Source organism: Schistocerca gregaria, chromosome 3 (assembly GCF_023897955.1).
Source record: "Schistocerca gregaria isolate iqSchGreg1 chromosome 3, iqSchGreg1.2, whole genome shotgun sequence".
Taxonomy (NCBI): domain Eukaryota; kingdom Metazoa; phylum Arthropoda; class Insecta; order Orthoptera; family Acrididae; genus Schistocerca; species Schistocerca gregaria.
The window spans coordinates 569,792,498-569,807,609 of NC_064922.1; the positions used below are offsets into that span (position 1 = coordinate 569,792,498).

At 40.9% G+C, this 15,112-nt stretch overlaps 1 protein-coding gene across 1 annotated transcript in view; it reads right to left on the reverse strand.

Annotated features, from left to right (window-relative positions):
• Positions 1 to 15,112, reverse strand: part of LOC126355905 (cholinesterase-like) — a 90,948-nt gene that overhangs the window by 9,523 nt on the left and 66,313 nt on the right. The window contains exons 6-8 of the mRNA XM_050006417.1: positions 9,734 to 9,884; positions 7,696 to 7,877; positions 2,993 to 3,122 (exon numbers count right to left, since the gene is read on the reverse strand). Of these exons, the coding sequence (XP_049862374.1) occupies positions 2,993 to 3,122; positions 7,696 to 7,877; positions 9,734 to 9,884 (463 nt within the window). The remainder of the gene's footprint in view (positions 1 to 2,992; positions 3,123 to 7,695; positions 7,878 to 9,733; positions 9,885 to 15,112) is intronic.

Genomic DNA, 15,112 nt, shown 5'->3' on the forward strand with positions numbered 1-15,112 from the left:
ACGATGGGAGCGCGAGTTGTCATCCATGAAGACGAATGCCTCTGCAACATGCTGCCGATATGGTTGCACTATCGGTCAGTGGATGTCATTCACGTATCGTACATCTGTTACGGCGCCTTCCATGACCACCAGCGGTGTGCGTCGTACCTACATAATGCCACCTCAAAATAGCAGGGAACCGCCACCTCGCTGAACAGTGTGTGTAAGGCGTTCAGCCTGACTGGGTTGCATCCAAACACATTTCGGACGATTGTCTGGTTGAAGGCATATGCGACACTCATGGGTGAAGACAACGTAATGGCAATCCTGAGCGGTCCATTTGGCATGTTGTTGGGCCCATTTGTACCGCAGTGCATGGTGTCGTGGTTGCAAAGATGGAACTCGCCATGGACGTCGGGAGTGAATTTGCGCATCATGCAGCCTATTGCGCACAGTTTGAGTCGTAACAAGACGTCCTGTGGCTGCACGAAAAGCATTACTCAACATGTTGCCATTGCTATCATGGTTCCTCCGTGCCATAACCCTTAGATTGCGGTCATCCACTGCAGTAGTAGCCCTTGGGCGGCCTGAGCGGTGCATGTCATCGACAGTTCCTCCTCTCTGTATCTCCTCCGTGTCCGAACAACATTGCTTTGGTTCACTCCGAGACGCTTGGACACTTCCCTTCTTGACAGCCCTCTCTGGAACAAATTAACAATTCAGACGCGATCGAACCCCGGTACTGACCGTCTAGGCATGGTTGAACTCCATGCACCTCCTTCCTGGTAGAATGACTGGAACTGATCGGCTGTCAGACCCCCTCCGTCTAATACACTCTGCTCATGCACGTTTTGTGATATTTTGTGATATCTTGGGGCATGTTTAGTGGCATCTCTGAACAATCAAAGGGACTTTGTCTGTGATTCAACGTCCACAGTCAACGTCTATCTTCAGGACTTGATGAAAATTTTTTTGATGTGAGTATGTCAAGTACATAGTAAGCAATAAAGCTTTTAGAGAACTCGAAGATGAAACGCTACGGAAACAGAAAGAAGAAATTTGGGATCATGTCAACCATAGCATGTGAAAAAGATGGTACTGAACAGCAGGAGGGCTGAGAGAAGGAACGTAACAGGTAGAATGTTTTCTGAGGAACATATTAGATTTTACTCATTATAGTTTCACAAGGATTTTAGAGTTCAAGACTATTAGATCCTTTATCAGTCCACGACTTTTTCAGTTGCAACAGTTTTCACAACTGAAGAACCTGTAGGTTCATAAGGAGATAATAAAAGAGCTAAAACATCTTGAGGACCATGCGTATATTTTATTTTCGTTTCGTTCTATAACCAGTTTCTGTAAAAACAGCTAAGAATAAATATGACTTATTTTTACACTAATAAGACAACATAAAAAAATTACATTTACATCAATTTGCTACATAGCTGAAATGGAAAATTTTGTAGGTGTCTACGGATGGAAAGCCCTCGAAGCACCAACGCTGCTGCAAATCCGCCCCACCGTACCTGCGGCGAGGCCCAAAACTACCCCACCCAGAAACAAAAAAATCTGTAAATTTCAAGAAACATTATGGATGAAAGAGGAGATTAATGGTAAAAGAAAGGAAAAAACAAAACTGAAAAAAGTGTTTATGCCTTAAAGTAAAAAGAGGCAGAGCACTGGAAAAAAGTGTTTAAGCCGTCAAAAAAAGATTAATGAAGCTCAGACTTGAGAAAAAAGTCCGTAGAGCACTTGCCCGTGAAAGGCTAAGGTCCTGAGGTCGAGTCTAGGTCCGGCACACAGTTGTAATCTGCCAGGATGTTTCATATCAGCGCACAATTCGCTGCGGAGTGAAAATTTCACTCTGGAAATATCTGCCAGGCTGTGTCTAAGCCATGTCTCTGCAATATCCTTTCTTCCAGTGGTGCTAGTTTTGTAAGTTTCGCAGGTGAACTTCTGTGGACTTTGGAATGTAGGAGACGAGGTACTGGCGGAAATAAGGCTGTGCGGAAGGTTCCTGAGTCGTAGTTGGGTAGCTCAGCCGATAGCGCACTTGTCCTCGAAAGCTAAAAGTCTTGAGTTAGAGTCTCGGCCCGGCACACATTTTTAGCCTGACAGGCTGTCTCAGATGAAAATCTGTATGACATTCCATGTATGTATGGCCGCGTTCAACAAATTTCTACTCTATTGTGTCAATATGTTCATTGTGCCTGAAGATTTACATCTAGTATTGTAAATATGGCTTACTTAAACATTCATTAAATAGTTTTATAAGTACTCTTAAAAGCATACATGTTAAGGTGTTGGTGAACTTTCAAAACAAAAAAAAAGAAGCACATACCTTAAACTTCATTAAAGATAGCATCTTCTTCTGTCAGAAATTTCACTTTTACCTGTTGCATTCTAAATGCAGTGCAGACATTGGCTAAGAGCTTAAACTTTATCATCTCACCGTGTAGCACTCTACAGAAATCTCTTATACTTCTTTTACAAGGAAAAGATCGACATTTTAGCTTACCAAATGTGCTTTTAGATCATTTTCTCGTGAAATCTCAGTTGTGTTACTTGTACTCTCTATCCCTAAATTATAAGAAATAAACCTTAATTTCTAGATTTTTAAGCTCTCAGATGTAAATACTACGCCATGTTCGTTGGCTCTGATGACTATAAGGCGATACAAACTGTCGCAGACAGAAGTCTACCGTTCGAAATTTTTCATACTGATTTTCAGAAGTTGGCCTTATCGAACAATAGGATCTAACGCGTTATATCACCAGCCTGGTGCTGTTATTCATCGTTTCTGTCATTAATAGTTATGTTAATTAAACTTCTGTGAAAACGTTGAACTAAATTAATAGTTCCCTTAATGTTAGTAAACGAATTTTGCAGAACAGTTTGACTGAAAAATTGGTGGACTAAACCGAGTTATGATAAAAAAACAGAATCCGTAACACTTTATAAATAAATTAATGCACCTCTGTATTAATCTTAGAATATGGCTCTTTAAGCTTACCAAATTCATTCAGGAAGGTGTCATCTGAATGGTAGCCGAACTCGTAATAGTAGACTGACAGGTTAGTTACTTCCGTTATTCTTCTGACCAGAGCATCAGTGGGGTTGAAGAAATTTAAATCTTCATCAAGCTGCAACAATGAGATATTTGTCAAATACTTGTTTCGTATTGTAGTATTGTATCATTTGCCCGTAAGTACGATAGTACTGCGGAAGCTTGGATGGAGGAAGATTTTACGAATGTTGTTGGTGCTAATATCTTAATAATTTTCGAGGTTGGTGCTAATATCTTAATAATTTTGGAGGAAAAGGGATGATAAACGTAATTCCTGGTTTCTTATAATGTTTCCTAACAACGTTAAACACAATTTCATACAGCGAAGACGTCCACGGACCTATGAATGTTGAAAATACCAGTCCCCAAGTGGACGCCATATTCACTGACTTGTAAAATGCCTCCAATACAGTGTCGCCTATTGAACAAAAACAAGTGTATGGTTCATCAGGCCTTCTTTCTGGTTCTATTGAAGAGCTCCATGCAAACAGAACACAGCATGACATTGTTAACAGAGAAACCCTTGAAAGTATTAGTAGCTTAAGGCATGCCTCAAGGGAACGTTGAAAGATCATTATATCCACACTACACATAAACTATCAATTAGATAAGTTGGCACCAAAACAAAATAAATTTGACATATTGCGTACAAATAGGCTGAAAGATCCGTTGTTGTTTAATTACGCGATTGGTGAAGAGTCACTGGAAACATTTAGATCTGTCAAAAGCATGGAGCATATGAACGGAGCAATTTAAAGTGAATCGAGCACGTTAAGCTCATACTAAAGTCAGATCTCAGACTATGATTCATTGGGAGAATGCATAGAAAGTATGATGCACTTACGATGAGGTAGCTGACAAAACGGTCGTTCGACCAATATTTGAGTATTTCTTCCCAGTCTGGGACTCTTACCAGAACTAGTTATTAGAAGAAATAGGAAAGATCGGAAGAAAAACAACTCGTCACCTCAAGGCATTAGATAAGTAGTAAAGCGCCCCCTAGATACTCATCCCAGTCCAATGCCCGTCTTCACAAGAGTGGCGCTGCGCAACGTGTATAGCGAAAAGACCATAAATGTAATCACAGAAATTTGAGCTCGGACGCGACCTTATGGACAGTCGTTGTTTCCCTGCTCCATTCACAACTGGCACAAATTGGTTCAAATGGCTCTGAGCACTAGGGGACTTAATAGCTGAGGTCATCAGTTCCCTAGAACTTAGAACTACTTAAACCTAACTAACCTAAGAACATCATACACATGCATGCACGAGGCAGGATTCGAACCTGCGACGGTAGGGGTCGTGCGGTTCCAGACTGAAGCGCCTAGAACCGCTCGGCCCCTCTGGCCGGCCAACTGACACAGGAAGAGAAAATTCAGCAGCAGTATCTGCCAGCACGTACATCGTAAGGTAGCTTGTGGAGGATGGATGTACGTGACACAGTTAGTATTTTGGTGTTGGTTGAACGACTACAGGTGCAACGGTGGCACTGTCACTGTAAAACAATCAATGGAACTTACTGCAGCCCAGTAGAAAGACAAAGAATGCTAAAATATCTCAGTAACGCCATAAAATCATTGTGTTGCAATAAGAAACCTGATAATTTTATAACCAACATGAACTCAATAGTGACACGGAATTCCTCTACAAGGAAATTATTAACGATGTGTTTCGAAATGAAAGAGTAGACAACTTTTGTAAAAAGTGAGAATAATTTTACGACAGAATTACTTGCTCATGATCAACTTTGAATGAAGCATAAAGTTATGAAGCTCAGGATCCAGTAAGCTAATTAAATCATGTTCAGAAAGATTTAACGTGAAAACTATGACAGATAATTCCGAAACAAAGACGTTTCAAGGCTGAAGCTTACACGATGTATCTTCACGAACAATGAAATCTAACTGGCTGCAGAGTATACGTATTAAAAATACCGTTAAAGCGCAAAGCATTAAATGATCCCTAGATTAATTTCAACAAATACAGAATTTTCACGAAAACAAAACTGCGAACCTCTGATAATGAAATAAAAAATGAAACATTATTAAAATGAGATAAAGTAATTGCAGTACAATTAGTGGAGTATTAAAATGAAAAATGGTCACTGTCATGTGCCTGGGAGACGCGAAGAGGCACTCAAATGAATATCATTGATCCCTGAACGTCACGTTGTCGAACGCGGCAAATCCCATCAATCCACTCAACGAATTTTGTGCGGTTTGTAATAGGTCTGTTGGGCCAACAGAAGAGCGAGAAAATCAGGAAATAACCAAGATTCCAGAACATCACAGAAGTAGTAATGTACAGTTCTGAATACTGAATAGCCGGAACAATATTGTTATTAAGAATTTCTAAAGAATCTAATATTGTTGCTGTTATTGTTGTTGTTGTTGTTGTAATTTCTGGTAGTAGTCTACACACTCTCTGCCCTTTCCGACTACTATGTCTTCTCTAACGACCAAGTTAGAGATGGGACGTTAAACCCTGTCCTCCCTTCTTTCTCGATAACTATGGACGTTGCCGCTTGTGACGGATGGGTGCTTACAGAGAGACCAGACCAACGTACGGTTACTGCAAAGAGGCACCAACTTTTCAGTTGCTATCGAGGCAACAGGCTGTATGATTGATTGATCTGACCTTATAACATAACTTAGCATCACTACAGCAGCCTTGAAAGCAAGGAAAAACTATAGGCGCTATATTCCTCGGGGAGATATATCTCTACCTCGTGGTAAAATTATGATTGCATCTTCTTGGATAAAATATTCCGCAGGTAAAACAGTTCCGTATTCGGATCTCCAGGCGCGGACTGTTCAAGGCGATATGATCAGAATTAATATTAGTGACAGAATGAATTAGTGAAAGGCGGTGACAGAGAGAACGGGATTTCTGGTCGTGTGAGTACATGGTTATCAACACAAAAGTGCTACGAATAGTACAGAAAAGGACATAGTCAAGAAACAGAGAAATTCGCAGCCCACAATAGAAAAACAGAGGCCTGTGGTGGCCGAAAGGCTTCAGATATATTATGTAAAGGTAAGAAAGAGACTTCGAAATCAAATTTATACCGTAAAGCGTTTCCACATGCAAATGTGGAGTCTAATCATAAATTATTGAGTGTATACTAAAGCTGAATAAATTTCAAGATATAAAATGAGGAAGACGACACCTGGGCAAGTTGAAGTAACCTAGATTGTGCAGAGCCTCGAAGAGTGCATTAGTAAACAGCTGCCTGAAATAATGGAGATTAATGTAAGCAAGATAAAGTGTAATATTTGAGATCAAATAATAAAGGGTGCATAGACAACAATAGACAAAAAATGGTAGACCTAGCAGAAATCTCTGTGTACCTCAAGAATTGTTAAAATTAATTCATGAAAGGTAAAATACGAACTATAACAAACGTTGCACAGTACGGAGATACACACATAAAATATGAGATTCAAATAAAGAACAGAACAGAAGAACGGAAACAGAGAACATCGAGGGTTTGTAGTGATAAACCGGTACAACGCATAGAACGGAATGCTAGGAATGGAACACATGTAAGAAAACTTGAAGTAATTATAATGGAAAAAGAGGATGTAGTTGAAGATGAGATGGATGGTGTGATGTTGCAAGAAACATTTGACGCATTACTGAAAGACCTAAATCAAAACAGTACGTGGTCTGTGCGACATCTTTACAGAATTTTTGGGATGCAGATGTCGTATTACACTACTGCCCTAGATGGCATATTACAAGCTATATCAATTATAACCTGTTTACTGCGGTCAAGCCTTGGCCAGCATCTGTATACTCACACTATACAAAGAGACACATTCTCCATCTCTAAATTAACTATCCTTTGACGCCTCAAGATGCTTTCGATCAACTTATCTCTTGTTTTAGTGAAATTACTCCCCGATTAGATTCAATGTTTGTCCATTAGATTAGCAGTGACCTAAAATCGTTTGCTTCGAGATGATATGATACTGCACTGGTTTGTTAGTAAAATTTTTTTCGAATGTAAATGTGATCTAAATATGGAAAGGGGAATTGGCTTAGCTCGAAGAGAATTGAAAGCCAATGAACTGGAAGCAGTGTCAACCATCATCAAACGAATTAAGCTACTATTTTGTATTATGATTCCTGTATTCCTGTGAGGGGACAATATAATCCTCAGTTTTAGCAAATGCAGGTATTTCGTACTCTGAGCTTGAATTTTAAAGTGTCACGAAAGTTGCACTCACTTTTGGACACTCACCCACAAGAGATTTAGGAAATGTAAACCTTTTGGTCGTTTTAGATGTGATAATTTTGAAACTCAACATAGCTATACAACACCCAGTTGCACTTTTGTAGGTAACCACTTATCCTCTCGTCGAAGAGATATTAACCTCTTCTTGTTGGTTCGCGCAGCTGACATGGATGTTTGACTTATATCTCGCTCTAAAGACTTAAGACTATATCGAATATGTTTAATAGGAAGCCGAAGATAGATTACATTGCAATTATTGCATAAATCACAGGACACTCTTGAGATAGAATTGTTGTTCCTACTGGTTAAGAAAGCACACTGTTTCCATTGTTATAAATCACGATCAGTATAGAATTCTTATCACATCTCATCTACTCTGAAACATTAACTCAACAGTACTGTTACTTACCTGAACCAACGGTTCCGGATGATCGGTAGTGATTGTATCATTTCCAAAATAGAAATTCCTAAGCTTTTCTGCAGCTTGAGTCTGTTCTTCTACCGTCGGCAAATGTAAGCAAGGTCCCACAACATTTTCGAAAGTTTTATTCAGGTTAATTATAAGATCTGACTTATTTAGAACTTCAGCACCTAAAAATGAAAATGGTTATTACGTAAGAAAGCTTTGCACACTTATTATTTTTCAACAATTTTTCAATCTACGCAGACTCATAGCGTGTGGCACACCACACTTGTTCGTCAACGACATTTTACAGTCTTTTTTTGATTACTTAAAACTTATACATTTTGTTGTAGATGCAGCAATTTGTAATGTATAAGATATCCACAGTTAAAGTTCCGGTTTGAAAAAGTTGTAGAAAGTGGACTACTGCTCTGAATGATGTCGAATTGGAACAAAATATTTTTGACGCAGGGGAAAAAGTCATGAAACAAAAATGAATACAACCAATAATTTGCCAATAAATGGTGCTGTAAGCGTCTTAACGTAAATGGGGTCGTCTACAAATACCAGATGAATCTCAGTACAACAGCTAAGGCCTTAATTGCACATTACACCATTCGTACTGTTCTGTGTACATTGTTGTACAAGTTCGGCTGTCGATATTTGTGGCACCTTTAGTTAGGTGAGCTCATCCGCCACAACAATGTCGTACTACATCGGATGGGCAAAATAGGTTTTCATTCGTCCTGAGGCCAAAAACCGCATAAAAAGAAAAGACATCTGTTCATATCGTGATACTGACTCAAAACATGTGATTTCAGTAAGCTGTGCAGCGTCTTCTGTCTCAAGTGGAAATCCAGAAACAGCGTCTTCCACAACAGATCGGAGTGTCACGTTCAGACTGCGCTGCGCAATGTGTGCCTTCAATTCGGCTGTGTTAGTAATTGGAGCACTAAACACATCTTTCAGATAGCTCGACAGTCAGGAGTCACACGAATTAAGATCAGTTAATCTGGACGGCCAGGCTGGTGGGAAATTATAATTATAGCATTTTCGAAATTCTCTGCAGCAGCGCCTACATTGGCTATGCAGCGTGAGGAGAAGTGCCAACACCCTGTTGGAGTCTTGGAATGACGTTGGTGTGCAACATACTATCATAGCCTTTACAAGTGACGGTACAGATAACAGGACCCTCAGGATTCATCGCCGCGAAAAAATGTGGCCCGACGATAAACTATGCTGTCAACCCGCACTACACTGTCACCTTAGCAGAACGCCCTACTCCGCAGTTCTTCGTATTGACATGTCCTCGAAGATGAAACTGGGCTTCGCCTATCCACAGAAGTTCCATGGCCATTCGTTTCCCTGCGAGCAAGAAATTACAGGGCTGCCGTTTGTCTTTCGTTATGCACCATGATCACAGGCGTACTCTACGTTCAGGCAATTCCTTATGCACTGCATGTTTCAACATCACCGCTCGACTCCTCCTGAAATGTTGTGACTATTTCTTCACAGACGTCAGATCAACTGCTTTCCTGTCTCTGCAACATTGCACTTCAAAAGAACCTGTCTTTTCGAATTTTGTAATCATTTTCTCTAGACCCGTAGCAGACATCGGACCAATGCCTTTTTTCATCCACTGGAGTAGGACTTCCGCAGGTTCCATGTCTGTTGGTGTACATATTCTGGTGCTTAGAGCGCCAACTAGTGGTAAAATTTTCGTTTTCTTTTGTTTTTGTTTTTTTGTTCCATCACTTTTCCTCTTGCGTCAATATTATACTTTTGAAATTTGACGTCATTCGGAGCAGTGGTTCTCTTTCTACAACGATTTGAAACTCGGCATTGAATAATGGCTTCCATGTTGTTGCAGTAATTATAAAAATTACGAACAATTTTATAGTTATGCTTATTTTATTAACAAATTCATTTCGGGAGCTATAAGAGGTATTTGCACTTCGCCTATTTTCCAACCGCCATTAAAATCTCCCTGATGTCTTCATTGTATAAAAGCAGTAATAGACGACGCTTGTTTGTGATCACTCACCTGTTTCAGCCGAGGTCACGCCAGTCATGACAGGCACGTGGTTAAAGCGACCTTTATTCAGAGCACGAATGGGAGACTCTGATATGAATGCACTTTCGATGTCCGGTTCGGTATTTGGGGACCATACATTGTATGAGAAGTAGAGATTTTGCTGGAACCAAAACCAGATTAGTCTACTAACATTAAAATTACAAGTTTTGACTTCTGCTGAACCTATGTTGTTCTATGGAAGTTTATCTTACTCAATATAGTACTCATATAGTATATTTCCGTAAAGTTAACATCAGATAAGGTCTACTTGTGTTTTTCTTACTTATTCGAGTGAGCGTCCAGTACACAGTTTACTCCGCCAAAAATTTAATTATAACTTCCATAGCGCTGCAATGTGAAGTTTGCATTGATCACATTAAGTTTCCAGTTTACCTAAGTCTGTCGCCTTGACGGACTCGTATACCCTCATAAATTCAGTATTAACTTCCTAAAACTGTTGAGACGTCGATTCCGTTTCTTCATAAGATGTATCTCGATTTTAGGTATGACAGTGTGGCTATAGTTCTTTATTTCTTTACCTCTACCGACATATAAAATAGTCATTACAGGCAGGTGCTGTCGTATTGGTAATTAACAGTAAGCTCCAATCTTATGCACAATTTACTGCTTGTTCGATTATGTTCTTGAGTCAGAAATGATTTCACCTTAACGGCAGATGGTCAAATTAACGCTTAACGTGCCCCTTATAGGATTTCCCCGATAGGAAGAGAACTGGGAAGGTCACACAGACTAATGTAGTCGGAAAAGGTATGTCAGGTGCCCTCAACTTCGGCACATGAACACAGTGCTACTTGCTTAGGACCTGCGTGGCGCAGATGTTCCTTGAGTCACACGGTATTGACGCCCATGCCTCCCATGGAAGTTCAGACTCTTCCCAAACACTATCAGTTGGAGAGCTCCTGCCATTCTAAGTCCCACACTAGCCTCGAGGAATTTGTTACACTTCGTAGAAAATCGATAGGTGGGATTTCCCAGTATTACTCATTTCTCCAGCAAAGGTGACGTAAAACTGCTACACGCCCTGTTCAATCGGGATGGCCGTTAGTGGACGGAACTGGAATATGTTAGCTATCTTATTGGCACAGAGCTGTAGCGAGTACATTATTTTTAGTAATAAAATTAAGAGCTGCCCACACCGACGATGACTGACAAGTCATTTTCAATAGGGCATAGATACCTCTTAGCTGATGTTTACGTCAGATCTTATGGAGACTCGACAATTTCGTAAAGATGCAACTAGAAGACTTCTTTAGTATGGGCACCGCGAGTATGTTAAATTGCGCCATGTTCGGATAAAGCTCTGAGCCAGGAACTTTTTTTCCAGTCCTCAGTTTTCTGACCGATTTCATGCAGAACTCCATGAATTCCACGCCTGTGAGAATTTCTTCGAGTCAGAGTAGCACTCGCAGTCTAGGTCCTCAATTGAGTAGCAGTTGCCACCTACGTCCTCAGTTATTTGCTGGACATATTCCAGTCGTCGTCTTCCTCTAAAGTTTTTACATCTTCAGCTCCCTCTAGTACCATGGAAGTTATTCCGTGACGTCTGAACAGGGCCCTGCCTTCCTGCCCCTTCTCCCAATAAGTGTTTTCCACATATTCCTCTCCTCGCCGGTTCTGCGAAGAACTTCCTCATTCCTTAAATTACCGGTGCACCGAATTCTCGACATTCTTCTGTACCATCAGACCTCAAATACTTCGATTTTTTTCTGTTCCGGTTTTCCAAAGTACATGTTTCACTGCCATACAATGCTGTGCTCGAAACGCACATTCTTAGAAATTTCTTCCTCAAATTGAAGCCTACGTTTGAAACTAGTGGACTTTTCTTGGGCAGGAATGCCCTTTTTACCAGTGATATTCTGATTTTGATGTCCGTCCCCTTTCCTCTGTCCGTCATGGGCTATTTTGCTGAATAGGTAGCAGAATTCCTTAACTTCATGTACTTCGTGATCACCAGTTGCTGTTCTTATTCTTACTGCATCTCGTTACTTTCGCCTTTGTTCTATTTACTCTCAGTCCATATTCTGGACTCAGTCTATTCATTGAATTCAACAAATCCTGTAATTCTTCTTCACTTTCACTGAGGATAACTATGACATCAGTGATGGCCACGAATTTTACTCCACTCTTGAATCTTACTTTTATTTCCGTCATTCCAAGAAAATGTGTGTCCTAACGAAAGTAGCTTGTCAGTCGAATTCGGGTTAACAAATTAAAACTGTGCTAATACAGGACGTCACTCATCGTGAGCTGCGACAGTTTGGAAAGCTCTGCGAACAGAGTTGCGGCTGCTCCAGCGCGACTCCATGAGGGCACTGACGGGAAGTGCTCCGCGACACCAGCGCTGGCGCCAGTCAGCGTGCGAGACCAGCTGGGCACATCAGGCACAACTGGGATAAAATAAGATGTAGCGTTTGTATCTGCCCTGGTCACTTGACAAGGAACTGTCTTGAGAAGGCTGAGGAACCCAGTAGATGACGATGCCACGACTAGCATTAGGATACTGTAGTGTCCTTGGGTGCCCACATCTCGAGTTCCTTTTGTGTGCTCAAAGATTAATGGAAAACTCGTATGCCTATTGCTCGAAATGGGCAGCTTCTTAACACTGATCAGTCAGGAATTCATAACGCCCATGAGTACATTCGTAAATTTCAATCTCTGTCCGAGAAAAGCGAATCATGTAAGTAAGGACCATCCGCACCGATGATTTTGGCCGCTAATTTTGTTCACCACTTTGGGTAAAACAGTAAATGGCCTGAGAAGAAATTTTCCTTTGATTTTGAACCTCAGTCTGCTGTTCAATTTCGTAGTTTCAGTAGTCGGTGCGCATGTGGTGATTAGTAATAGTTATGTTAGAGACGTTTCTGATTGCAAACAGAGTTATCTGAGCCCTGAAAAATGGTAGCAGATGGAGGACTTGTGCGAAGAATTTGTTCTCATACTAATCAGTCAGGGGTGGAAAACTACAGAGAGTCTAATATAGAACTAAATGATAATGTTCTCGTTAGACACCCGGCGTCTTGTCTATCGACACGATGGTTGATTAGAGGGCACTGTGAGTGAGACACTGAGGGAAGGCGTAATTAGACCAGATAAGTCTCTCTATTCGTCTTCCATGTGCCTCGTTCCGATACCTTAGGTTGAGGTTCGGCCTGTGGTAGACTACCGCGCACTCGATAAGAAAATAGTAAAACGTAATCGCCACTCAGGGATTAGATCTTAGATATGTTATGTCTGGCCGAATGTAGTCTACAAGGCAATCCTAGGAGCGATCTATGGTCGTGGAACATGTGATCAGCATGTCGCCAATCCCTCCGCCCTTTAACGCTGGTGGATGAGTCCTAACGATGCCGCTGCTTCCAGAAGCAGCTCCTCATCTGGCCTCACGAGTGCTGAGTGGACCCCGTATAAGGAGAGCAGATACCGGCAACTCAACTCGGGCCCTTTCACTACGAAGGCAGGGGGAAAATAATCTTGCAGTCTATCCCGCTGCCGAATATGTGCTCCTGCTTTCCATGGTTTCAAGAGGCTGAGGTGTTCACCAGTTTTGATGTTGATCAGGCTTGCTGCCAAATAATATCTCTCTGGTTCCATCTTGGTAACATTAAGAAACGGCCTCTCTCGTGTGTGATATGGCTTAGTCTGAAAGATACAGTCTTCAAAAATACGTCCGTTGTTTGAGTCCCTTGACAGTAAGGTAACCGGAGTGATGAACACGATTGGGACAAAACCCTTCAAGTGCACCAGAAGCTTGTCCACTACTTAATCAGTGTCTTTACTCACCGCAAGAAAACTGCTAACAAAAAAAAAAAGAACGCGAAATCAGCAGCATTATCCGACACTAGGGTCCTACACACTCCAGATACTCCATAAACACACTCCGTAACTCGTGGGAAGTAGCCCCAAAAATGCGTGCGTGGGTGTACACAAAGGGTATGCAACATGCTCAAATGGCTCTGAGCACTATTGGATATAACTTCTGAGGTCATCAGCTCCCTAAAACGTAGAACTACTTAAACCTACCTAACCTAAGGATATCACACACATCCATGCCCGAGGCAGGATTCGAACCTGCGACCGGGCCGGTTGCGTGGTTCCAGACTGTAGCGCCTGGAACCGCTCCGACCGGCATGCAACATGCCTCCACAATGTACGTTGGAGAGTTGTTGGAGAGGAATTCGGCCTTATGCAAGACATCTTTCACCGACACAAGTTCACCACTTTTGTACTATTTTAAATTGGTTTACTTGTTTATTTTCTTTCCACAAAATTCTATCATGTTAATCTTTAAAGAAACTTCTCTTATAAAATATTTACATTTGTAAAACAGATTATTTTCAGATTTTCTCTACATTGATTTACATACAGTACAGAGTTGAGCCTTGTATCACTGAGGTAAGCCATTCCATATTGTTTATTTTCCATAGGTCTAATTTTTTTTAGTTTATAGTACATTTCGAAATAAAATGGATGTGTGTATTTACTAAAATACCTCGCTTGGGTATTTATGACAGAAACTTTAGGTCTACTACGCAATCTACAGCTAGTAATGTGAAAACAGCAAAACGTTATTTTATTTTTCTGTTTATTACTGATTTCTGATTGAGAACCACTGTGCATCGTGTGGTTTAGCGTGTTACTTACAGTGTTTGATGTTATGGTATTTTTGCTTTGTTTGTATCGCGCTAATATTCTTATTTCTTTCGATCTTCTTGTTACAAATTCATTTACTACGATTTTTTCACTGAGCACAGGGTTTTCGCCGCCACAGCATGTTGTTGTGTCTGTCTAGTGCTCATGTGTTTCGTGCATGTTTGTTTAGGATGTGGAGCGTGGATTTGATGTGTTTTTGACATTTGCTGTGTGTGTGTGTGTGTGTGTGTGTGTGTGTGTGTGTGTGTGAGAGAGAGAGAGAGAGAGAGAGAGAGAGAGCGAGAATGTGTTTCCAAGACACAGAGAGAGAGAAAGGGAGGGAGTTGTGGATAGGTAGGAAGAGCGAGGTATGAAGAGCGAATGTTTTGCAGAATGGGGAGGAGGTAATTTAATTTTCGAGGCTGATCATATATAGCTTTGAAGTAGTTGCTGATTATACAGTTCTTTTATTGTGGCAAAGAGAGTTTTATTGCACAGCAATATGTATTCCTTTAGTACTTTCTTTCCTTGGGCTACTGATATTTTTATGTGATAGTTTACTTCTATTGTTAATTTTTGGTATAGGCTGTTATTAGATTCAAGGTTTTCTAAGTAGGTTTCTATGTTATTTGAGTGGTGATTCTGTGCTGTTGGGTGATCTGCAAATTCTGGGTGTGGACCATTGCTGTTCTGGGATGT